General features: G+C 45.7%; 3 protein-coding genes across 8 annotated transcripts in view; 1 reads left to right on the forward strand and 2 right to left on the reverse strand.

Moving 5' to 3' along the window:
- Positions 1-1,693, reverse strand: part of LOC105022081 (nck-associated protein 5) — a 133,871-nt gene extending 132,178 nt beyond the window's left edge. For 2 of the 4 annotated variants that reach the window (XR_004575132.1, XM_034289612.1), the window contains exon 1: positions 1,524-1,693. Coding sequence is in view for 2 of the 4 variants with exons in the window: in XM_034289612.1 (XP_034145503.1) it covers positions 1,524-1,633 (110 nt within the window). In the remaining 2 variants the exon portion in view is untranslated. Of the gene's footprint in view, positions 1-574; positions 651-1,523 lie in introns of those variants that run through there. The other 2 variants (XM_020042388.3, XM_034289606.1) reach the window with 2 other exon arrangements.
- An 8,301-nt stretch (positions 1,694-9,994) lies between these two features.
- On the reverse strand, positions 9,995-13,897 carry gpd1c (glycerol-3-phosphate dehydrogenase 1c). Its single transcript, XM_010890218.4, has 9 exons — positions 13,782-13,897; positions 13,412-13,597; positions 12,979-13,156; positions 12,409-12,549; positions 12,005-12,143; positions 11,765-11,877; positions 11,222-11,455; positions 10,988-11,094; positions 9,995-10,663 (listed from the first exon to the last, which is right to left on the reverse strand). The coding sequence occupies exons 2-9, from the start codon at positions 13,450-13,452 to the stop codon at positions 10,567-10,569; spliced, it is 1,050 nt and encodes a 349-aa protein (XP_010888520.1). The 5' UTR covers positions 13,453-13,597; positions 13,782-13,897; the 3' UTR covers positions 9,995-10,566.
- LOC105022083 (oxysterol-binding protein-related protein 11) lies at positions 13,711-24,488 on the forward strand. Of its 3 annotated transcripts, XM_020042430.3 has the most exons (14): positions 13,973-14,376; positions 14,688-14,756; positions 14,929-15,104; positions 15,535-15,614; positions 17,749-17,943; positions 18,289-18,490; positions 19,505-19,653; positions 20,097-20,243; positions 20,867-21,350; positions 21,506-21,692; positions 21,877-22,059; positions 22,162-22,315; positions 22,573-22,645; positions 23,597-24,488. In XM_020042430.3, exons 1-13 carry the CDS (start codon positions 14,240-14,242, stop codon positions 22,627-22,629), a joined length of 2,220 nt encoding a protein of 739 aa, XP_019897989.1. In that variant the 5' UTR covers positions 13,973-14,239; the 3' UTR covers positions 22,630-22,645; positions 23,597-24,488. The 3 variants fall into 3 exon arrangements, with proteins under 3 accessions (XP_019897990.1, XP_019897989.1, XP_019897988.1); XM_020042431.3 differs by lacking the exon at positions 13,973-14,376 and adding an exon at positions 13,711-13,796 and having other exon boundaries at positions 22,573-24,488; XM_020042429.3 differs by having other exon boundaries at positions 13,974-14,376; positions 22,573-24,488.
- The last annotated feature ends 149 nt before the right edge of the window (positions 24,489-24,637 follow it).

Raw genomic sequence — 24,637 nt, forward strand, 5'->3', positions numbered from 1 at the left:
GACACACAGGAAGAGGAAATCAGCTGGAGAGGACAGGGTGTGTCATCAGGCACTAGATTAACGTGCATATACAACACACACACACACACACACACAGAGCAGTGTGAGACACAGGAATCCAATGCATTGTGTTCTTAATAAGGGTTGAAAAGATATTTGTTACACCTGACAGCCTGTCCAACAAGAATCCCGTCAGGTCACATTAAGATTCTCCAACTGGCAAGACAAACCCTTTCAGCATGGGGGACTCATTTTGGATGTTTCCTAGTAACCTGTGTGTCGATGTGCTATACGTGGGAGTCTCCAGGCAGAGGCATGTGTGACAAATTCCCAATGAAATATGCTTGCTCTGTGGAAAAGAAACCCGGGAGCATCTGGCAGAACAAAATAACAGTTCGCTCTGTGTTCTCGTCACATGCGACGATAAATCAGCTGCAAACACAGCGTTGCATTGGCCAGGACGTGACACAGGCACACGATAAACAACCCTGTGAGCCAGTGGAATTCTAACGAGGACCCTCCACTTACGTCCACCCAGACCATGGCCTAAATGTTAACAGACGGCACTCTTTACCTGTCCGCGGAGGGAACTATGCTTGTTATGTCGCCGTCCCAGAGCACAAACATCTAGGGTATACACTTTTTGAGGATGACGTTGCGGTTGACCAGCTCACCGGGGTGTCGTCTGGCTCTTCGTGCGGCAAAAAAACACACTTCCCTACATACAGCCCATCCCAGACCCAGATGGGCAGCAGCACTCTGTTGCATCCTGAACCCGGCCACACAGGCTTCCTGCCTTTTGGACCAGCCCAGGGTTCAGCTGTAATCGAAATGAATGTAAGTACAGCACATGTATAGCAGCGGCGCTGGGTAGAGATTGCCTGATAGAAGGGGACCAACTGAAAAGTCCCTAAGGGACATTCCCTCTCTTTACACTTCAGGCAGGCTTCAGTAAACACTTAAGATAGGAGTGTTGAATCCAGTTTCTGTCATTCAATCACAACGTCCAGCACGAGGAGCCCACCCCTAGCTGCTGTGCTGGCAACAACATACGTTATGTGACTTTTGGCTGAACTGTCTCTCTTATCATGGCAGCTGGCTGAGAAAAAAGACAGCAAACTAAAGTCCAACGGGACGCCGCACATTGTATCAGTCCGAGCTGAGAGAGCACAGACGTTTTCTGTGCCTTGTCTAAATAAATACACACGTTATGTCTGCTGGATGCGAGCCGACATTCGGGAATCAGTGTAAGCGGTTTGATCTTGACAAGTTTAAATCCCTCTCTATCTCTCTCACTCTCCCTATATATCTGATGGTAATGACTGCGCAGACACTCACAGACCGACCGACAGCATGAGAGACAGCCTCGGGTTTTAATGCAATGAAGTGTCCCTGAATCTAACTGCAAAACACGCAGACCATATTTCCACAAGACAACTCTTTGAACTGCGCCCCGACCTGTTCTCCCCAGTGTCCATGACAACTGGCGTGAATCAGAAAACAAGCATATGTCCATAACTTACGTCTCGTCTGGCAGATCCTCTGCCTTACTCAACAGGTTGGCTCTGTCCAGGGTATTGGGAGTGGAAAGACCGTGTGCTGTGGAATTCCCTTTAATGGCAGGCAGAAACATGCTCCTGTCGTAAACTCCCAATGTGGAGTCAGCAGTATAAGTAGTAAAGGAGACACTCACGGTCCAGCTTGCCAGACTGGTGCTCTGCAAACACCGGGCTACTTGTAAATACAACGGGGGGGGGGGGGGGGGTTAAGGGGGCGGGGTGGGTGAGGAAAAGTTCCATATTACATCATGAGCAGCTGTTGACAGGCCAGTGTTTATTAACTAACTGTCAAGAGCCACAAGATCTGTTGGTCGGGGCTTCACACCCCTGCCTGCCATACACACACAAACACACATGCCAGCGTGCACACATATTTAAGCTTGCCTGCACACATCCAAGTGAATGCAACCACACACACACACACACACATACATACACACTCACACACAAACACACACGAGGTAGAGGGACATAGAGAATAAATGCATGCATACATAATTACAGACACTAAACAAAATACACATGTTAATAGAACACAATAACCCCCAAATTCACACCCATTCTGACAGACACAGTAAAACATTGACACAACATTCCACAGACATCCCAGTTTTTTTGATGGTTTCCAGTCCCCATTAAAGTCCTGGATTTAGCCCTCATAAGGAAGACAGAAAATAAGACAAATGTCCACGGTTTTCCCTTCAGAAATCTGGCCACCTTAACTCACACATGCATTGCATACAACTTCCAGACTAAAATGCCCACCAATGACACACCCATCCACAGCAAACAAACCCCCGAACAAGCGCACTAATTTACTTTGAACACCCACACACATGAACTTAGCAAACACACACACACACAAACACATTTGCTATGTTTACACACGCCAGCCCTGAGGAAATGTTCCAAGTTCCGACGGGGAGAACTATTTCCTGCTCAAAAGCTCTGCTGGAGTTACCTGTTGCTTTTGTTTATGCTAGCTAGCTAGCTGTGAGTCCGTCTGACCAGCCGGTGTTGGTGTGTCTTGCCCAGGCTTCCAAAGCTGCAGCGATCCAAGCAAGGCGAGCTGCATACAGCAATAGCATTACTGCATTCCTTAAGTGTCTGGGCTTGGCGTAGGTCCTACTCTCTTGGGAAATTTAAAGCTGTCTTTTTCTCCCTTCCTCTAGTTTAAAGGGAGACTTGTGATTCCAAGTTTTACAGACAACCAGATCTCTCCACCACCGTGTTGATATTGAAGCCGGGGTCTGGCCTTACAGTGTTGAACTGGGATGCTTTTTGTCTTTTAGATCCTAATAAAATAGATTATATGGGACCTGGTCCTTGATTAACATGTCTGGGTATTGGCTGCTTATGTACATTTGGCTCTGGGGCTGTGTTATTAAAGCATCACAGAAAAGGAGTGGCATTCTGGAATCAGGTTCCCCTCAGTGTCCATTCGATCACAATTATTATGATCTAAAAGACAAAACCGATCTGGGTCAGCATTCTTGAAACTCTTAGATAATTCCCTTGGCCTGCATCAATTAGGTGTTGCATTTTTGTGTTACTTCTTATACCTGCCCCGGTCTGCTCATTCGTTGGGGCCATCTCCGCGCATTTGTCCTTTGTTACACTTAACACGTTCCTCATCACAAGCCGTCAGTAGGTTGACAGACTGATGTAGGCAGGCTGACGGAAACCATCAGGCCACGCAAGTCACCCACTGTTTGTCCTCAGAGTCGACCAGCACAAATGCATCAATTCAGCCTCTTTAAATGCCTCTTTTGCATTCCTCATGGCCACAAATGCAGTCATTTTTTCAAGAGATTCCACATTGTTTTTGCATTCCTACACTCGTAGCTCATCGCCACAGTGTGCTGTTTGCGGAGAGAGCGAGTTGGAGAGGGATTTAATTGATTTATTTAAATCGAAAGAAGAGCCATACATTTTTACAGCTGGTTCTGAGGCTCACTTCACTAACTTCAAACCAGCACGCCATCACCCTAAAAACGACATCATGTGAAAAGAAATACTCCAGAAATGGTTACTTACTTTGCTCATGGCTCTCCACTTCTCATGTCAACAATGTGGCAAGGTTATGGATACTACAGGTTATTGATTCTACCTCTCATAGGATTCACAGCAACCAAGTACGATTTTCATAGGATTCACAGCAGCCTAGTACGATTCTCAAAGGATTCACAGCTGCCTAGTACGATTTTCATAGGATTCACAGCAGCCTAGTACGATTCTCATAGGATTCACAGCAGCCTAGTACCATTATCCTAGGATTCCCAAGATCATAGTACAGCTAGTGTCTGTACTTATAAACCATGTTTACTCACCAATGCTACAACACAGACCCATTTTCAGGCATGACAGCTCATTGAAGTAGAGTACATTTGGATGGGCACAGTTGGGATTGTGTTATTTCATGCAAAGAGTCAAAGGAATCTTGAGTTCCGGGCCCTCGTGTTCCTGAGAGCAGGGCTGCCTCAAGGCAACTACAGTGCTGTTCAGACGAAGGGGTATCCTACTACTGGTCAGAATGGGTAAATACGCGTATCAATTGAAATCATATGATATGATACAATCATATGACATGATACAGATAAATCTATTTAAACTAACTTAAGAATGAATTAATTGGCGAAAAATAACTTCTAAGGAAGCCCTTCAAGTTATTACAGAGAGCATTCAATTAGCTTGTTATCATCTGAAAACACAAATTCAATATATTCCCTTAAATCTACTTCAATCTATTTCAATTCATTGGATACATCTGGTATTCTGGATTCCATGAAAATAAATCATATTTGTGCAATTGCACACAATCAATCAAATGTGTCTTAGCTGACATTACATCGACTTGAAAGTGTTACTTTAATGACTTCCTAATAAACCAGGAAAAGTCAATCTCTTCAGGTAACTTCTTTGGCGGTTGCTCCATAGCCTGAGAAGCTACTGACAAGGTAATCATGCACAAAATATATGGTTTGACCTTTGGCCCGAACCCATCCATTGGTAGGAAGACCTCAAACAGAAGGGGGTTAAGGGTCATATCCCTTGAGGGGGGCTGAGGAAATTATTTCCAAGGAAGATAGGAAGGAAGGAGGAGTGGAGAGAGAAGCAATAATTCCTGCCTCAACTAAAAGGAAGCAAGTTCTGCAGGTCATCCCTCTCCTTGCCTCTCCTCCTTCCACTCTAAATGGATTAATATGAACTAACTAGGTAACTAGGGCCGTGTGCAAGTGTTGTAGAACTTTGCAGAAAGAAATTCCATTAATAGAGCGGTTCTGATTCATTATCTCAGGCATGTTTGTGCTACATGACAGATTTCTATTTTCTTGGTGCCCGTGAGCCTGTAGTCTTTGCAATGAGTATGAATACAGTGGTACAGACTAGGGATGATATACAGTTCATCTTTAACAACCAGCGTCCGACCATCCACAACAGTGCTGGGCTGTCGTCGACTATATAATGGATTACTATCCCCAGACAATTCCAAACTGCCACTTCACTATGTTTAAAAGCTTCACAGCATTGAATATAATAACATACATTATTCTATACTTGTGTTATGTGGCGGAAAATGTTCCAAACAAAATGTTTCGCATAATGTCTTCCATATCTAGTCTGCTGTGAATTACTGTATATTGGCTCCGATAGGGCCAAGGCCTGTGAGCCATATAGCTCATTGCAGAGACTACAGACTATTGTAAAAGGTAATGTCAGCAGTTTCAAATCCAGAACATTCTAAACCTATTAAACGTGGAATGCAGGTTGTAGCACAGTTACTCTCAAAGGAGTTGGAGCCAGAAATGAAACTTTAAGTGTACCATTGCAGTTTTACGTATGGATTTATTGTTATTAGTAGCTTGAATTTGTAGCAAATTGACATTGTTTTGGAGGTGTATAATTGGTTTGTTCAAGGTTACTACATTTATAATCGGCCAAAACCTTGAGCAGTTGTCACCCTGCACTCTCCAAAAGAGAACAATAACTCACATTCAATATTGAAATACAGAATAGGAGTTACGAGTCAGGACGGTGAAGAAGAGAAATGCTGGACTTGGACTTTAATTTGTGCTAATTTCATCGTTGTCAGAATGTTGAAAGAAATGCCCTGACTTCACATTGTTTTCAATGCGACCAACATTGACAGGGCATTCCTTAACTGAGGTTGAAGTTAGCTATAAGACCCTCCCAGACAAATTCAGACCATGAAGATATTTTCGTTCTACGTTCTGCCTTAACTGAATATGTAGTAGGGTAGAAAGAAATGACAAGCCAACGTACAACTTGATACAACCAAATGCAATCCAACGTATAAGGTTCATGTCATAAAGACAGAGTTGGCCAACACTTGGCCAAAGTTATTGGCGGAGAATTTTCTCGGGTTAAGATGCATTTTGAATCCAAACCATTCTTGAATCAATTGCATGCAATTCCACATGTGATTCACTAACTAAGGGCTTTATGAATAGCTGACAAGTCTTATCAGATGTGTTAGCTCTGGAATAGATCAAATCCATTGAAGGACTGAGAGTTCAATACTGCCCACATGGAGCATGGCGATTTGGGACACCGGTTCTGTGTACTGAAACGTGTTTGCGCAAAGTAGCAGGTTGAGACTCGGTGCAATGCCCCATGCTACAGCCAGTGACATGTTGGAATGTCCACCCCATGTTATTTACAGTCCCACTGGGAATAAAGAAATGTCACATTTCACATCAGCAGCTTAAATTGAGGCACTTTATATGGTCATCAACGTTCATGGGCTACATAGAAAAACAAATACATAGTCCACATTCTATAAATCAGCGGATTGAACATGTTGGAATGTTCAGCTGACTGACTCCAGCATGTTCTCTGGAGATGAACAGAGATGCTAGTGAGCCAAGGCACAGAATGTGGAATGAAAACATAACCAAGCAACACAGCTCTTCCTTCATCACTTTTTTTTGACAGTTCACTGTGATGGTAATCGACCATGCCTTTGTCTTTGCAATTGCAATATTACAGCTCATACTCTATCTAAGTTGTTTCAAATGAAAAGAGAACTTGCCTCAAACATTGCCTTCTTTTCCTGTGGTACCTTTCCTTCCTCCTGCGATCTCCAACCAGTCTCGCCTCTCCTCTGTATGTGGAGGAGTAATGGCAGTGGGGCTGGGAGTCTCAACTGCTCCTCCCAAGGCTACCTGGGGTGAGAAAGAGAAAGGAGAGAGTAGGAAAACCAAACAAACGCTCATGTGTCCTCCCAACGTTCGTACGCAGCCAACGACAACGCACCGCAGCTGGCCTCTTTGACCAGGCCCCACGTCCTCTTCCGCTAAACAGCGGAAAGGCACTCAAAAAACCGATGAGCCCCGCACCCAGCCACCAGACACAAAGACCCCCCTCTTGTACTTCAGAGCACTAGGCCAACACTCAAAATGGGGCTGGTGAGGGCTGAGAAGAGGCCCCCCAAAAGCTTACACGGTGTCCCCTGAATGTGTGCACGGGGATATATGGGTGGGTGCAGATAAAGGGCAGGGTGGCGCAGGGTGGAGGGAGGCGTTTGTATGTGTTTTAGAGGCTCAGTGCCCCTGTGCTATGGTACCGCGATCGCCCCATGAAACTGGCAGCTGGGTCGAGGACAACGAGATGCATTTTCTGCCGGCTTCATTTCCCTGTGAGGGCGATGGGATGGGAGCTCCAGGTGGCACTGACATGTGAAGAGGCTGTGTGTCTGTGACAGCTGAGGAGATCGGGCCCTGTTATTAGCTGCACAGGGAGAGGAAGTATGATGTGTCACTGCCCCCCCCCCCACCCCCCCCCCCCTCCATCCTCTCTCCGTTTGAGATCCATCCAGAAACAGTGCCAAAAGGAAACACCCAACATAGAGACACTCCCCCAATATTGTTTTAATCTGGGCGAGGCCACTCAGGTCTGCTTTTTGCTTGCTTTAGTGTCTCTAACTCAGATGTCTCCTGTATAGCATTGCAGGTTGTATTCAGATAAAACAACTAAGTGGGTACAGTTTAAAAATCTGACTGCAGAAGATATATATATATATATTTATTTTTTTTGTATTCCAAATCGTGATAAATGGTCATATGAATACGATCATCTTATAGTCAGGTTCATTTCTATGGCAACACATCCACTAGAACTAATCTGCTCCAGGCTGGCTTGGTTACTTCTTACCCAACTCACCCTGAATGAAACGGCTGGATTAATTCACAATCCCTACATTGTGTCGAAAAAGTATTTCCTCTTAAATTTACATTAGCACTAAGGGGCCCCTTACACTACAACACAGAAAGCTAGCGGCACAGCACCTTGTATCCCCACTGCCGGCTGGCCTCTGTAGCTAAACAGTGTGGGTCCTGATGGGAGACCAAATGCTGCTGGTGGTCGTGCTGGAGGGCCAGTAGGGGGAGCTCTTCACTCTGGTCAAATCGTAATGCCCCAGGGCTGTGAAGGGGACAAGGCCCTGCACCACATAGCGTGCCGTCGTACCGATGGGATGTCAGATTAGTTCATGAGGCAAGAAGTGGGCCTTATTTTACATAAGCATTTGCATGACCTTTCAGTCAGCGTCAGCAGTTAAATTGAGAGGGAGCTGGAAGCGAGGGACAGGTAAATGTAGCGACATGGCCAGTGTTCAAGTCATGCAGGATGCGTAATTTAGCCTGTACGAAACAGATTTAGCTACATAAAGCCGAATAATAACAGTATTATTACAAACAGACAATTTGTTCCAATTGCACTGGATAAATGGGCCCATGTGAGCACACATTTCAAGAATTTACGGAACAGACTATTTGGACCGTACACTGAAATTTATTTTTCTATTGTTTTGGTCGATTTTCAGGTGATTTGAATGAAAAGCCTTCTGGGAGCCAAATATGCCACCCCCTAGGTGGACAGATCCACCGTGTACTTTTTCCACTGCGTTCCAGGCGGCCAATCCCCGAGATCCAGAATTTCTGAAGGATTGGCCGAGAGAAGAATGGACTTAAAACCCTCAACCTCAACAACACTCTGTGTGGGATCTCAGACAGAACCATAAATATATGGCTGTTATAAATCTAAGTGTGAGAGAGGCCAGGTGGTCGTGCCTGGGGTGGCCCATATGCAGCCTGCAGGCCCACTGGGAGACATTTGAGGGGGGGGGGGGGGGGGTGGGGGTGGGGGGGGGGAACGGAGTCGTCCATGTGAGACACAGGTGTGATCAACCGACTGTGAATAATTCACCCCACCTCATTACGTGCAGTAAATCGCAGCCAACATTATCGGTCGGACCTCTAAATCGCAACGCTTGAATAGTGTTGAATTCATGTGCGAGCTACGAAATGATACAGCAGGGGTTTTGTTGATGCTGTTGTAACCAAGGTTTTCTCACAACGCCATTGGTTTGATGAGTAAATGACAGGGTTAGTTCCTCAAGCCGCAATCTCACCTGGGACTCGGCGTCGCCAGGAGTCCCGGGTTTGACCTTCGAACCTCGGTCGGTCACACCGTCATTTTTTACTGCTACATGCAGAAGAGTGCGTGTATTTGGGTCAAGCAAACTGGCGTTGCGATATCTCAACCACAGTCAGGACGGAGACCTCACGCTCTGCCATTTTGCCAACCCTCACATCCTGAGCCAAAGGCCGTCGCTCACACAACAGGACGTGGTGGTGTATGGACTAGCTGGCCTGAGCAGTTACCTTGGCGACTAAGCTGCTCTTTCAAGGCCAGGAATGAAGGTGTACCTCTTCTCTCCGTGACAAATGATCTGGGTCAACCTCCACCCCCCCCCATATCAAAACACTGAGCTCGGTTCAGCTAGAGGTGAAGGGAAACCTAATGGAAACCCCCACGAAGATTCCCTCCTGGGGCCCCTTAGTCCCATGGGAAACTGAAGGGACAGGGTCCCTGAAACGAGGCCTCTGCCATCACCTTGTTTGGGCCCTTTGATATCCAGGGATCTGGGACGTGATGCTGCGGAGGACTGTCAGGCGGCGGGGGGGGGGGGGGCATCTCTTCAGGTTACTCAGGGAAGGGTAAGCCGTCGCTGGACGTGGTCTTGGCTACGGATTGGGTGGAAGCGTAGACGGATGGGAGCATCAAGGTCCCTATGATCTGATAGGACCTTCAAAGGGCCCGCCGTCCGACTGAGCTTCTGTTCTTCGTCTTTTGATACAGCCAGGAGCGATGCAGAGATAAGGGCCATGTTTGCTGTTTAATCCCGGGCATGATACAGTAAGATTGTCATGGATGAGTTCCAGGGAATGGATCGGCCGATATTTAGGCCATGATGTGAAGGGAATGACTAGACAAAAGTAATAATTAAAATGAAATGTAAAAGAGATGAAAAGATTAAACAGACGCCATTTTCCTTTCATCAGGGAAACATCTAAATATGAATTAAATATGTTCTTACGTAACATCCTGGGAATGGAGAAATAGGACACAAATCAAGTTCACGTGTTTTTATCTCTTCATCTTAACAACATCACCGCTAATTGTTTTATTGTTATCATCTGAAATGGTTTCTAAGTTAATATTGCAAGTGACATTAAGTCACAGCTTCTTTACAGTTAGAGTGGACGTGTCCCAGGGAGGCAAAATTAAGACATCTCTAATGTATACAAAATTAATCCAACATTGTAAAATGTATACTTTTTCTCAGTTTAATAAAAAGTGTTAATGTGCGCTTAAGCTGATGAACATACACCAAATCAAAAAAAACACATATATGCAATCAAACACTGTGTAGTGGTCCTGTAGAAATGTTAAGGAATATTTAGTGATTACGGTTCCCTTTGTTGCGTTTATAAAACTGATTTTGACTATATGCAACACTGATGCCCTCTGCTGGAATGAAGTGGTTCCAGGATGAAGTTTCCTCTATGCACACATCTAGGATCAGCTGCCACTTTCCCATTCCAAACCTTAACCATTAAGGGGTAAACAGACCCAAAGACAGTTTCTAAAGTGCAACTTCAACCAGCACCAAGCAGCAGGTTCTGGATTCAGGTTCCTGTGTTCACAAGTGCTCAGGGTGGTCCTGAAGACAGTTGATGAAGTCCTGCACTGCTTTGCCCTCAAAGCAGATCTGATACACGGAGGCAAACAATGGAAACCTAAAATACAGAGACAAAAACAGCACTAAATCTCACTGCAGCAAGAGGTAGTCCCATCAGTAGTACTCACAGGCGTTGATGTTTCAAGTTATTAATTGCTACTACTAACATGATGAATACAAAGTCAGTGTATATACTGCAAAATACTGGATACACATTTCCTGGATCATTGCATGTATTATAGGAACGCTCTGTGTTGCATGAAGTAAACAGAAACGCCGGGCCAATTTCCCCGACCGAAGAGAGCTGGAGGCTAAAAGTCGGTGCTTCTTCAGTCTTACAGATAATATCTTTCTCGTTTGAGGCTGGAGGAGATGCACTCACTTGCTGGTCAAATCTTTTTTCTTCAGGAGTTTGTACACCTCAGCTGAGGTTTGAGGGCCCTGCAGCTTCTGGCCGTTGAGCATTTCAGCCTCAAGTTCTTCGATAGTCTGGAAAGGTATTCAGCATAGTGACTTGTGTGATCAATCCAACATACAGCACCACGGGTTTGGTGTAGCCATGACTGAACAAGCTGAAGGAAACGCCCTATTAGCCCCAGTCATTTAGACATCTCACCTTGGATGTTTTGACAAAGGCCTCTGCCACCTTGCGATTCCGTCCCCCGTAGCAGGTGGTGATCAGGTCGGCGACCCCGCAACTCTCCAGGAACGTCACAGAGGTCACATGACCGTTACAGAACATCTTGGAGAAGGCGATCATCTCCATCAGACCCAGTCGGATCACCGCAGCCTTGGTGTTGTCCCCAAAACCCAGACCGTCACAGAACCCAGCACCAACCGCAACAATGTTCTGGGGAGAGGAGAGTTGGAAAGAAACCAGAAAAAGAAAGAGAGAAATTTGGCAGAGGCAGTATGTGGCAGAGAGGAATGTGGCGGTATGTGGCAGAGAGGAATGTGACAAAGTAGGTGACTGTATGTGGCAGAGATGAATGTGTCAGTATGTGACAGAGAGGAATGTGACAGAAGAATGTGGCTGTATGTGACAGAGAGGGATGTGGCAGAGAGGAATGTGGCTGTATGTGACAGAGAGGAATGTGGCAGAGAGGAATGTGGCTGAATGTGGCAGGGGTGCTTCTCCTTCAGCTCGTCGGTAGCGCACCTTGAGAGCCCCACAAAGTTCTACAGTGTCACTCTCCTGCACCACGGTGATCCGGAAGTTAGGAGTCTGCAGCAGCTCTTTGAAGATGTGTCCATTTGCTTCATTCTTAGCCCCTGTTGCGGGAGTGACAGTAAGTCAGAATAGATGGATAGAAAACTGCATCAGTGGAAGCCGCAACACCTGACACAGAACATTTTAGAAATATTTTTTGTATATCATCAGTCATATACAATGCCTAACCAATGGTGGTCTCGCAGAACTTCTCATCAGCAACCTCACTGGCAATGTTAGCACCCATCAGGACACTGACGTCGATTTCTAGTTTTTCTCGGATGATGTCAGAGATGAGCTTCAAGCCATCTGGGCCTTCATCAATACCCTGATTAAGGACCAATGAACAAGAGATATTTTTGGCTTTAATCATCATCATGATGTTGTCACATATACTGTAAAGCCTAGTGACCTGCATTTACAAAAGAAGTTAAACTGAACATAGCATTTTTAACGTTTTATGAAAGTTTCAGACCAATGGGATGTCCCTGAATGATAAGAAGTCAGAGCCAAGTCAGACTTGCTGCAGTTGTATTATACCTATAAACATTTTTGAAGACCACTGTGAGGTTTTGGTGACAAAAGGAACATACTTTTATGAGGGATATCCCAATAACCCCCTGTGTAATGTGAGGTTTCATCTGGTCACAAAGCCTCCCGATGAACTGATGTGGAATGACAAAAATCAGGATGCTGGCCCCTTTCACAGCTTCTGTGATTTCCGGTACAGCAACCTGGTAAATTGAAATGAAATGTGAACATGTATGCACTTCCCACTCTATGTCACTCTGGATAAGTGACTCCGGAAAAATTTAGAGCTGTTAAATTCCTAGTTGTACATAATATTTAATTAATAATGGTTTGGGGGACCAACTACAAGCACAGAAATAGGAAAATAAGGCTGATTTAAGGTAGTCTTGAGCCAAAGAACAGAACTTTAGCCCTAATACAGTCTATATTCCACACCCTTTTCTGCCTACAGCGTAATTATATAACACACCAGATGAGTTGGAAGTTGTAAATAGGACAAACTTCACTCTTCTGTGTGTGTAAGATCCTGTTACATATTACCAAAGCATGCCAGGAGTTGACGTGTATTGCCCAACTAACCAATTTCTAATCTTGATGTATCAGGCCTTTTCAAAATACTTCACTACACTTACCACATTTTTGGGGATTTTGTGACCTGGTAGGTATTTGACATTTTCATGCTCTGTATTGATGATTTCTGTTAATTTCCTCCCATCGATAATCTCTTCGAACACCCACATGTTGACGAGGGGGTTAAACCTGTTGGACCCCTTTGCATTTGCACCAACAATCTTGGCTATCGCAGATCCCCTACGAGATGAAAGGGATTAGATAAGGACGAGTGCCACTTTAGATGTTCAATATATTGGGGCAAAATTTGCACCGGATGATTACAGGTGTTCAATACTATTTAATCATCCAACTTCAAACTGCATGGACGTATCCAACATTACTATTGGTGTGCCTGCTATTAAGCTTTGATTAATGTGATTATACAAAACTACTGTTGGTGTTGATTAACGAAACAATTTTTAAACGTATAATATGAATCCCTTAAAAGTATACCAGTTTCCAGATCCGACGATGCACACTTTCTTTGCAGGCATTTTGAAGATAGATTGCTGAATATTCCTTCGTAATAAGCCGTGTTCGACAGATCAGTGAAATGCCGTGTTTATAACCATGTCCATAACTTCCTCATACGCCCTAATGTGGGCTGCACATTCTTTGTTTTGTGCGCCACCCTTTCACCTGTTGATACAAGAAGGAAAATGTTCTTGGAGTTATTTACAACAGGTTACCTTGACATGTGCCTCCATCACAAACCTGTAATGACAAGTATAGGCAAACATGAATGCCTCGGTAACGAACGTCCTATAATTTTCTCTTGCAGAGTTTGAAACCGTTTCTAATGCAATAGAACAGGAACATATACCAGCAGCTCGATGGGGTACGTGCCAGGACACATTTGAAGATACTTCAGGATGTTTATTATTTCTAAAACCGCAAAACCATTCGCCGAACATTTATGTACATTTGTTTTTTGCAACGCGGAAGTGGGTTCATGGAGTAGAATCACATGATTCAAGCACCATGTAACGTCATCATGAAGCCTGTTAGCAAGCAGCGATTTGGATCATGTAAACACTGAGCTAACATCACAGCTAGCACGCCACCGTTACATAAAATTATTTTCTGATGGATTATTTAATTAGATAGCTAAAGTTTAGGGGAAACCACGATATGTGTCTTGTTAAGCCACCGAGTTAACCAGGCTTTCAAGTGAACACGTTACCTAGCAAATCAAAGATTGCTGAGTACAGTAGTAGCTACCACTCAGTCAAGCTAGTTTGCTAGCTAACCTTTCTGGCTAGGTTTGTAGCTTGTTAGCTAATGAAAGCTATGTCTATGCAAGGAGAAACCGCCACTGCAATAAGAATATCGGACAGTGAAGGAAAGCTGGATGTCTTTCCCCAGAGAGCAACGCCTGGTAGTTCTGCGAGGGGAAGTTCGAAATGTTGGCAGTACAGGTATGCTGACTGGCTATCGTTTGATTGCTAGCTGGTCAGTTTAGTTTCGCTGGCGCTTTTCCATATCTAGCTTAGCAAACGTGCTACCAAGGTTTATTGGTAGTCCATGTTGGTCATGTCAGCTGCCAGGCCAGCTTTGGTTAGTTAGTTACTGCATTCGCTAACTGATGAAATAGCCTGAGTCAAACCAAATACTGTACTTCCCATTTAAGATTAACTTTGCTAACCCCAATAATGTAATAGTGCAGCTTCACTAGTCAGATTATTCGCAAATTTATTAATATTATTTTTCCAATCTCTGTTCTGTTTAGTGATCACATGGAAAATATTGACGGTTACCTGATGAAGTACACCAACCTGGTAACCGGATGGCAATATAGGCACGTGAGCCGCCCTGGTTGAATACAATTGATTTGAAGGCTGCTATGTGTATACAGCAAGTGATTTAATCCAAGTATTACATTAACAACATACTACGGAGTCGACAAACGTCTTTGTCAACACCTTGAGTTTACTGTAATGGTTTGACTGATTGTGTTCCCCTCAATGTAGGTTCTTTGTTCTCAACAATGAGGCGGGTTTGTTGGAGTACTTTGTCAATGAGCAGTCCAGGCCCCAGAAACCTCGGGGGACCCTCCATTTGGCAGGAGCGGTCATATCCCCAAGTGATGAAGACTCGCACACTTTCACGGTCAATGCAATCAGTGGGGAACAATACAAGCTGAGAGGTAAAATGCACTGCTTGCCGCCTGTCATTCTAAAAGCAACGCAAACACGTTGAATGCCATTTGTCTGCTTCTTGACATGTGCAGTATACATAACGTTATGTTTTTTGTTTTTTTCCACACTGAATATTTTAATCATTCTGTTATTAGACAGGCAAGATATAGTTGCATGTAGACAGACAACTGTATCAAGATTTAAGGGCCGAATGTAAAACGTAATTGTGTATCTAACTGCATTCACCCTAAAACAGAGAATAAGTCGATTGTAATCAATCGACGCGAAACAGATTCACTCGACTCCGGTTTCAATGAGCTCATTCTGCTCCGGTACCAAACGGAGGAAAACCAACACACCCGGCAGGAACTTTTGGTTTTCCTTGGCAGCAGCGTGCACTAATGAGTAGGACGTCCGTGGTGTCGTTGTGTTTCCCAGCGGCAGACGCCAAGGAGAGGCAGCACTGGGTGAGCCGGCTGCAGATCTGCACGCAGCACCACACCGAGGCCATGGGGAAGGTAAGGGCTCATGGTCCTAAGCACGCTTTCCCTGCGCGCCCACTCACTATGCATGCATTTAAATGCATGTTTTTTCCCCCAGTTGGTGATCTGCATCGGTGGTGAGCATCCCGTTTACAATGTGCTGTGCTTCGGGGGTAGACACAAGCACTGTATGAGTTCAATTCATTGTGTGCGGTACACAGTCAGTCGGACACTAATACACACACACACACAGACACAGCAGTGTTTCCTTATGGTCCAGACAGTTGTGATTGTTTTGTAGTCTCATCGATCGTGTTTCCCGGGTTGCCAGTAACATGAGCTTCATTACAGAAATGCAGATGTGTTGAATCTTTGTGTAAACTAGAAACAGTGGTGGTGTTTGTGTTGGATGTCAATGGTAATGCAAGGATAGATATTTTGTTTTTTGTTCATTTAGAAACTAGTCATGCAGCAGCAGATGCACACACACACACACACACACACACACACAGGTTATTTTAAAGCTGCTGTCCCAGGTTCATAGTGACCATAGGTACTGAACACTCCAAATGTGGATTAACAGCTTGATTGTTTTGTTTAGTTATTTCCTTAATGCTATTCTGGGCGTTTGTAGACATTGGGTGCCAAACAAAAGGGTTTTGCTACACCCTCATCTGTGTTGTGTGTGTGTGTGTGTGTGTGTGTGTGTGTGTGTGTGTGTGTGTGTGTGTGTGTGTGTGTGTGTGTGAACAATATGACCTCTAAACTTTAGATGTCACACTTTGAGTGTAGTTACTGTAGCACCCCAAATATAGCCATTGCTCGTGCCAAACATTAATGTTTTGGTTCACCACTGAGTAGTAGGTCAAAGATATACCGCCCTGAGTGACTCTGCCCATGGCTGTGTTATAGCAAAGAAAACAACTGGGGATATGACACGTGTGTTTCGTAATTCTCCTTTTCCTGACGGAAATCACAGTCAGCATTTTTCAGTGGGCTTTGCTTTCTAACAGATGTATACAAGACTTTGTAGTCTTGGAAACTTAAATGCTGATGACAGGATAGAATGTGAAAACACTAGTCTCAGACAGTCTGTGGTGTGACCATAACCGTCCACTTCTGTACAGATGGCCTTTACATGGGGGGCCCATCTGTAACGAATGGTGGATTACATATCAGTTCCCTACCCGTGACCTTTTGCCATGTTTTGTTGCAATCTTGAGTTTAATGAATTTAGTAAGAGATTTGATTAAATCCCTCTCCATATGATTAAAGCCACCTACACAAATGCCTTGAATGTGCACCACACATGTTTCATCGTGAAATAAGGCCATTGGACATAAAACAAATGAAATATGTTGATTGGATGAGTATTTACAGCCACTGACAGGCAGCGTTAACAGCCATTAGTCGGCTAGATTTTGCACATCTGGTTCAAGCTATCTTACATTTTATAGGTATTGTTGGTTAACAGCAAGTTTCAAGTTTTGCCACGTTTTCAATAGGTCTGGTCTGTAGGTTGGCTAATATATCCGCACTCCAGTTGTTCTTTTTAAGGCCTCCAGTGGACCCCATGGCTGTGTGTTTTAGTATCAGTGTCTTGCTGAAAGGTGAACCTCCTTCGCAGTCCAAGGTCTCTTAGATCAAGGTTGACGCAGACTTTCCATCCAAATTTGTCTCCATTAATCAGACGAAAATCTGATGGATCTCCATAACGTGATGCTGCCGTGTTTTCCCATGGGAATGGGGATATCAGGGAGAAGAGGGTTGACTTTGTGCCAGATATTTGAGCTCATCCAACTAGACAAGCTGATTAAATATATGGATATGACCTAGAGTGCCAATAATTCTGAAGTACCCTTTATATACTATCTAACCAAGACTATGTAGGTGAAATCCCTCTTATTTACTGGCTGCAATGATTCTACACAGTTCACTCAAGTTATTTCCAACTTTCCAACAAAGAATCACTGGATAGTTTAGAGAGTGAATATTACATAAACGTCGCTATTGAACATCTGTACATAGCAGGCAGCCAGTAGTTTGGGAAACTGTAGTCTAGGGCCAATGTCACCTACGTATACAGGCTGCAATGATCAACATACACTTTCCCCCAGGTTTTCTGACAGGGTTTGACCCCACAGATATTCTGCGTGTTGTTTGTGTCTAGACTAACCCGCCAACAAAGTCCCGCAGCTACTCCATGGCCTCGCAGGGAAGCGCCAGTTCTCCGCTGTCTCAGCGCCGGCCCAGCCAGAACCAGAACGCTGCGTCCTTCTTCAGCCTGAATCAGCTTAACAAAGGCTCCTCGCTGTACTCCTCCAGGAGGTCCCTGCTGCCCGATCATCTGCTGGACGCCCGAGAGGTAGAATGGGGAAATGAAACCCAGGCAGAACTGGGCTTTTCTGAAGCCTGAGGCTTTTCCTTATTTGACAGGGATCCCCCCCCCCCCTTCAGCTTCATGTTTTCGCCACAAAGCACCACATAATTATCCCCTCGTAGACAAAATAATATCTCCGCTGTCTCATTTAAAAAAAATAAAAAATGCCTTGGAGGGTAAATTCTCAACTTCAAGGCTGTTCTTAAAGGACTAGGTTTGAAGTGTTTTTTTGTTTTTCCCCCCAGGGCAGTGATGTTCTTGCCTTGTTAAAATTTGCCCGCTGTGTTCCTCTTTGAATTCAGCGTTACACTTCTCTTTTCCTTGATCCAGATGATGACCAAGGCCCAGGACCAGCACCGGGACCTGATCCAGACCATCGAGGGCCTGCCCCCGGCCGTGGATTCCCTCTCCCCGCTTGACCAGGACCTGCTGATGCTCAAGGCCACCTCCATGGCAACCATGAACTGCCTCAATGACTGTCTTCACATCCTGCAGCTTCAGCAGGTGGCCCGTCAGAGGAGCTCCCTGGGAGGTGAGGCTGACCTCCGGCTCCTGGAGCTGGAGGAGGGCGGGGGGTGTGTGTGTGGGGGGGGGGGCTGGGTGTTCACGACTGGCGCTGGTAGTGACTGTTCATTCGTGGATGAATGCCAGTGAAAATAAGGTAAACCGTGGTCGAGCACTCGTGGGTTTTATCGCCATTGGTAGATCTTGATCGCCAGGATCTCAGATTAGCGGTGCGGCTGACAGTTGTTTATAATCGAAGAGAGTTTACATTAATGCAGCCCTTTTTTCCCCCTCCAAGAGAAGCAAATAAGTAATATGTAGCCGGGTGTTGTACTAGAAATCAGTCAAGTGCTCATGTAAGCTTACTTCACAAATCATTAAATTGCCCAGTTCAGATGCTCTCACAGAGCCTGCCTCGACTGTGGAATTATTCTCTATAATTAATGAGAAAGCCATGCTACTTCTTACCGGCAGTCTGGGTTAGTAACTAGAGCTTATCTGAGTAATAATATCTCCCCATATTTGCCAAGCGCTTTTCCATTCAGATCCCAGAGGACCATACTGACACAAGGGTTACACTGTAAGCCCAGAAATATAAAAATCTATGGCTGGCCATGCCTTGTCCCTCGTTTAAAAGAGCCAGATAGTGGATGTGGAACAGGGGAAAGTTTGTGGTAAGATATCTAGTTACTTCGTATGCATATTTCATTAGGCCCACGAACAGGACTGAGCCCAAGGACAAACCAATCAGAAAAAGTTGTCAAGGATGATCCGGCCCATGCTAATTTGGTCGAGTCTCGCCCCTGCACCTTACCGTCCAATCAGCCGTTTCCCATCGGCAGGGCCCAAGTTCTCGTCTCCGTCCCACGGCCCCTGGGAACTGTCCAGGGACTAAGCCAGCTGACCTGGAGGTTTTCTCCTAAAGCGGCTGGCCACGACGTCCGTTTTTTTTTTCTTCACTCGGGTTCGCCGTTCTCCGGGGGGCTCATTGTGTAGCCTAGCATGAGTGGCTCAGAGCTGACGGCTGTGTCGCGTGTTGCAGGGCCCACCATAGAGTGGCTGGAGCCCAAGCTGCCAGACCTCCTGAAGAACGGGGGGCCCCGGGGTGGCTTTAGCACCGGCCGGGAAGGAGGACCCTCGGAGAGCAGCCTCCTGGAACTCAGTGCCACGGAGACCAACAGCTTCTCTGGGGTAAGGACACCGAGCATGGTTAAATCCAAAAGTGCTGTTCAAGCCGATGACTTGGACAGATCTAGGAAGGTGGATATGCTTGTATTGGTTGCGGTTTAAAAGGCCAGTCTGATCCCAGATCAACACTTAGAAGTCTGATTACAGACACGTCTGGTTTTGAATTCAGCTTAGTTACCTTGAAGTATTGAAAAATGAAATAGACATGTCTCTTCATTTTGTAGCAGGACAATTTGACTTAACCCCCCCCCCCCCATGTCATTTGATATTTAAATAAATTACACATTTATTTCTAACGATACGCCCATGTTCGGACTAAGAGATCGTCAAGTTAATTAATTTAAGGCGATAGTTTCAACAGTTGGTTGTTGTTTGTTTTTTACGTTTCAAGCCACACCCACTGTTGTTGTCGTCGTCAAAGTAAACACTGTCGTCCACTCTGACAGGAGGAAGAGGAGGAGGAGATTGACGCTGAGGAGGAGGTGGAGGACGCGTTTACCGACACAGAGGAGGAGCTGGGGGCGGTGGAGGAAGAGCGCAGTGTCATCCTACACCTTCTGTCACAGCTCAAGCTGGGCATGGACCTCACGCGGGTAGGTTGGGTTCCGCGGCCGTAGCCCCGCCCTGGACCCCACAGGGGGGTGTGGCTCTCTCCTCTGGGGCGGCTTATTACGCTGAGACGGGAGGTTACACTCGGCCGCTGGGTTTGTAACCAGAGGTAGGGATTTGCCAGTTGTTTTTTGTCTGCCTCCGTGTGCTTCCTTGAGGCGAACCGATTGGCTAGCGGCCAATCGATTTACAAGACAGGCGTCGAGGTGGAATATGTTCAGGTGAAGACGGGAACAGAATAGGTTGTATTGTAGTTGTCGAGGCATGGCTGTACTGTCCCATTCCGCCTCCACAACTCCTTGTCCATCTTCGTCTAACCCCTGCTGGGAAGTCATTTATGTTCCCAGAACTGTCAGTGTGAGCGACCACACCCACCATGCAGGCATTCACTCTCCTGTAGTCGGCTGTTGTCTGCCAGAGTAGACACTGAGGCTGTGCTAGATGTACTATGTCAGTTAGGTCAACTCATGAATGAGAAATATTATTAATAACCCAGGAAACTGCAATTAAAGGGTTGCTTTACTTATCGATCATACCACGATATTCACCAGTATTAAACCGACTCGCTTCGGTGAAGGTAACCCACAGTTTGGCCTCCGTCTCCCAGGTGGTGCTGCCCACCTTCATCCTGGAGAAGCGATCCTTACTGGAGATGTATGCCGACTTCATGTCCCACCCGGACCTCTTCGTGTCCATTACGGACGGCGCGGGGCCGGAGGAGCGCATGGTGCGCTTCGTGGAGTATTACCTCACCTCGTTCCACGAGGGCCGCAAAGGTGCCATCGCCAAAAAGCCCTACAACCCAATCATCGGCGAGACGTTCCACTGCTCCTGGAGGGTGCCCAGGTCTGGGTCCAGGGAACACGCCAGGGATGCCCCCTCGCACCCCTCCCCTCCTCAGGGAAGCCCCCATGCCGAGGAGGCGGACGGCGACTACCGGCTGCGCTTCGTGGCCGAGCAGGTGTCGCACCACCCGCCCGTGTCAGGCTTCTACGCCGAGTGTCCCGAGAGGCGGATGTGTGTCAACACACACGTTTGGACCAAGAGCAAGTTCATGGGCATGTCCATCGGAGTGTCCATGGCCGGGGAAGGTAATGCTCTCCCGGGTGTTCTGTCCTCGTAGAGTCCAGGCAGGACCCAATCGCACCTTATCCGAAAGGAAACCATGGCATCTGTTCTGGCTAACTGTAAATGGCCTTCAGTATAACTACCATAAAGTGTGTGTGTGTGTGTGTGTGTGTGTTAGGGTGTCTGTACCTGCTGGAGCATGATGAAGAGTACACCTTCACCCTACCGTGCGCCTACGCCCGCTCCATCCTCACCGTGCCCTGGGTGGAGCTGGGGGGGAAGGTCAACGTCAACTGCACTAAGTCGGGCTACTCTGCCGTCATCACCTTCCAGACCAAGCCTTTTTATGGAGGAAAGCTACATAAGTGAGTGGCCTTTAGCTGTGGTTGTTTGCGTCACTGTCCGTTTATTTAATGGGATAGCTGTACCGGAACCCTTCAGATTGAACTAGGTGCCCTCGGACGGTTTCGTCCTATGTTTGTGAGTGGCCGTGACTGGTTGTCGTCGTTGACCCGGTGTCCTCCTCGTCTCACGTCTCTCCTCGCGTAGAGTGACGGCCGAGGTGAAGAACAACGCCACCAACGCCGTGGTGTGCCGAGTGCAGGGTGAGTGGAACGGTGCGCTGGAGTTCAGCTACCAGAACGGCGACACGCGTGTGGTGGACGTCACCGAACTGCCCGTCACCAAGAAGCGGGTCCGCCCGAACGACAAGCAAGGACCGACAGAATCAAGGTGCTGACAGAAATATACAATATAAAAACCTGAATGTCTCCGTGAATAACTGTGTCCTGTCAGAGTCCATAAAATTGAACCAATTAAATGACTGGGTTTCAGACGCCTGTGGCAGCACGTGACCGAGTCCCTGCGCCAGAAGGACATCGAGAAGGCCACGGAACACAAGAGGATCCTGGAGGAGAGACAGAGGACTGAGGAGAGACACCGTGCCGAGACAGAGACCCCGTGGAGGACCAGATACTTTAAGAGTGAGGTACGAGGAACAGGAGCATCTTCAGACCAACTTCCTCATATTTGTTGTGCTTGCTTCAGCGAGACCTAGGGGAGCATTGGACGGGCGCACCTCCAGACAGTCGAAGCTATCGCACATTTTCGACAGAATGTTTAGTAGTGTTGTCTTCTCGTCTATCTGGCTACTGTTTAAAAATGAATAAATGTCAAGGATACTGGCAGTTGAAAAGCAGGGTATCGCGCAGCGTCTAATGTTTTCTGTTGTCTTCTGTGTGCCAGGGTGAAGGCTGGATGTATCATAAACCACTGTGGAAAACACCCGCTCTGAAGTCTTAGTGCGACGGTCTGCAAGGTTTGTCATCCACACCGGCTGAAGCCACGAGACGAGCGCTCTCTTTTGGGGTTTGTGTGTGTGTGTGTGTGTGTGTGTGTGTGTGTGTGTGTGTGTGTGTTCAGGGTGTTGGGTGGTTTCCAAAGAGGTCGAAGCCAAGCACGACCTCCACATACACACATAAGGATTCATAGGAGGAAGACGATGTGATGGCAGGCTGTTTGTTTCATCTTTCAGACACACTGTAGAGCAAAAACAGGCTTTTGTACTGATGATCACTTTTTTGTATATTCCACTCAGAATGAGGATATGCCTCTTCTTGTACAGGTCAAAGGTATTCTATTTACACCGCCTTAAATATTATATGGCATAAGATCCCGCTCTTCTTTTGGATTTTGTTTAAAGGGTTCAAAAATCTGGCTGGTGTGGTTTGTTTTACTGCGATGCTATACATAAGACCTACAATAAAAATGCCTATTTCAGAGTCAAAGAGCATTGTTGTTGAAAGGTGAGAACTGGATAACTGATTGTTTTCAAGGCTTGGGTCATGATCATTAGATTTGAGCATGTGACAGTGTTTTATAACATTGCAACAGAAAACAAAATGTTTCTTATTAGACAAGTACACTCAGTACATTGTTGTTTCAGTGAATGATCTTCTATTTGGTGTCTAATGGTTATGACCGTGGTCTTATTAGAAACACACAACCTGTCACTGCAGTGAATGTTTATATTTAGGCTCAACGTCACTATAAATCAATGTTTTTATTAGGGACAGTGTTCCTGTATTCATTTTAGTAGTTAAAGGATGACATTACTTTCTTTCGTTTTGCACAGAGATCTCTGTATTTGGATGATGTACGAGCCTAGTTTGGCATGAGACATTCACTTTTTTTCAGGCAAACCCAATTTTAATGCATTTATTCATGTGAGCGCTTTGATGAAACAATCATTGTTTTCTCCTTCCCAAAGGTCACTGCCTTCCTTCAATGCTTGAGTAATTTTGAAGATGCAATGAAACAGTGTTATATGCATGAACAAGGCCTTTCTTCATCTACTGCAAAGTGTTAAACTTTAACTGTGTGCAGTACAGACATTTTGTAATTGGGCGTTTAACCAAATGAGTTTCTCATGTAGCAAATGTTTTACTTGTTGTCCTGGTTAACCATATCTGTAACTGGTTTGAGCATTTGCTATTTTTTGGGCCAAATTCACCTTAACCATTGAATATTGAGTGAGTGCCCTCGATCATTTCTGTCCCTTTACAAAAGCTACAGTTCTAAAAAAAAAAGTTGAGTCTGTCGTCCAAACCATTGCAGCCTGTGTTTCTCCACGGAGGATCCCGTCCCATTTGATAGGCAGAATTCTGAGAGAAGAGTTGTTTTAAGCATGGAATATGTGATTCTTCAACTCTGCATCGATAAGCTACACTCCATGTCGTGGTGCCTTAAGCAATCTCTTCCTGCGTGTGTCTTCCAGTCCCAAGAGCATAACATCGCCCCTCTCCGCCGTCTGAACTTCCTGTTTCCCACCTGCCCGTGAACTCCGAATGGCGCAATAGTAGAAATCGTATATGTGTAAATTATATTTTTGTGTATTTGTTGCATTGTTTCCTGTTGAAGAAGGTCTAAGCGCTCGTATGAGTGTGTTTGAGTGTGTATGTGTGTGTGAGCTACCGTGGGGCAGTGGAGAGTGCAGTAGCCCAAACCCCCAGACTGTTTTGCACACGTTGGCTTGGTGGTTTGGACCCTCTGTCATATGGACCTATAAAATGCACTGAGATTGAAGGAGACGTGAGACTCCTCATAGGCTTAAATGATTTCATGTGTGATAATGAATGATTAAATAAATTACCTATCCGCTACCTTTCATGTTTCAGTGTTTTTTTTTTGGCATTAAATTGTTGCTCATACAATTTTAGGAAACTAAAAACTTTGTGTGTGTGTGCTGATATTTTTGACAGAAACCTGATTGCCTCTGTTAGGAGGCTGAAATATGGCTGCAATCGATCTA

The sequence above is a fragment of the Esox lucius genome, chromosome 22, assembly GCF_011004845.1.
Source record: "Esox lucius isolate fEsoLuc1 chromosome 22, fEsoLuc1.pri, whole genome shotgun sequence".
NCBI classification, from domain to species: Eukaryota; Metazoa; Chordata; class Actinopteri; order Esociformes; family Esocidae; genus Esox; species Esox lucius.

Bases quoted from the DNA above. Each gene is read 5' to 3' on its own strand.
- gpd1c (XM_010890218.4), bottom strand. From the start codon at position 13,452: ATGCCTGCAAAGAAAGTGTGCATCGTCGGATCTGGAAACTG. The intron at 12,550-12,978 runs GTAAGTGTAGTG...TCAATTTACCAG, and splicing joins ACAAAATCCCCAAAAATGTG to GTTGCTGTACCGGAAATCAC. The intron at 11,456-11,764 runs GTGCGCTACCGA...TCCTCTCCCCAG, and splicing joins AACTTTGTGGGGCTCTCAAG to AACATTGTTGCGGTTGGTGC.
- LOC105022083 (XM_020042430.3), top strand. From the start codon at position 14,240: ATGAAAGCTATGTCTATGCAAGGAGAAACCGCCACTGCAATAAGAATA. The intron at 14,377-14,687 runs GTATGCTGACTG...TGTTCTGTTTAG, and splicing joins TCGAAATGTTGGCAGTACAG to TGATCACATGGAAAATATTG. The intron at 20,244-20,866 runs GTAGGTTGGGTT...TCCGTCTCCCAG, and splicing joins TGGGCATGGACCTCACGCGG to GTGGTGCTGCCCACCTTCAT.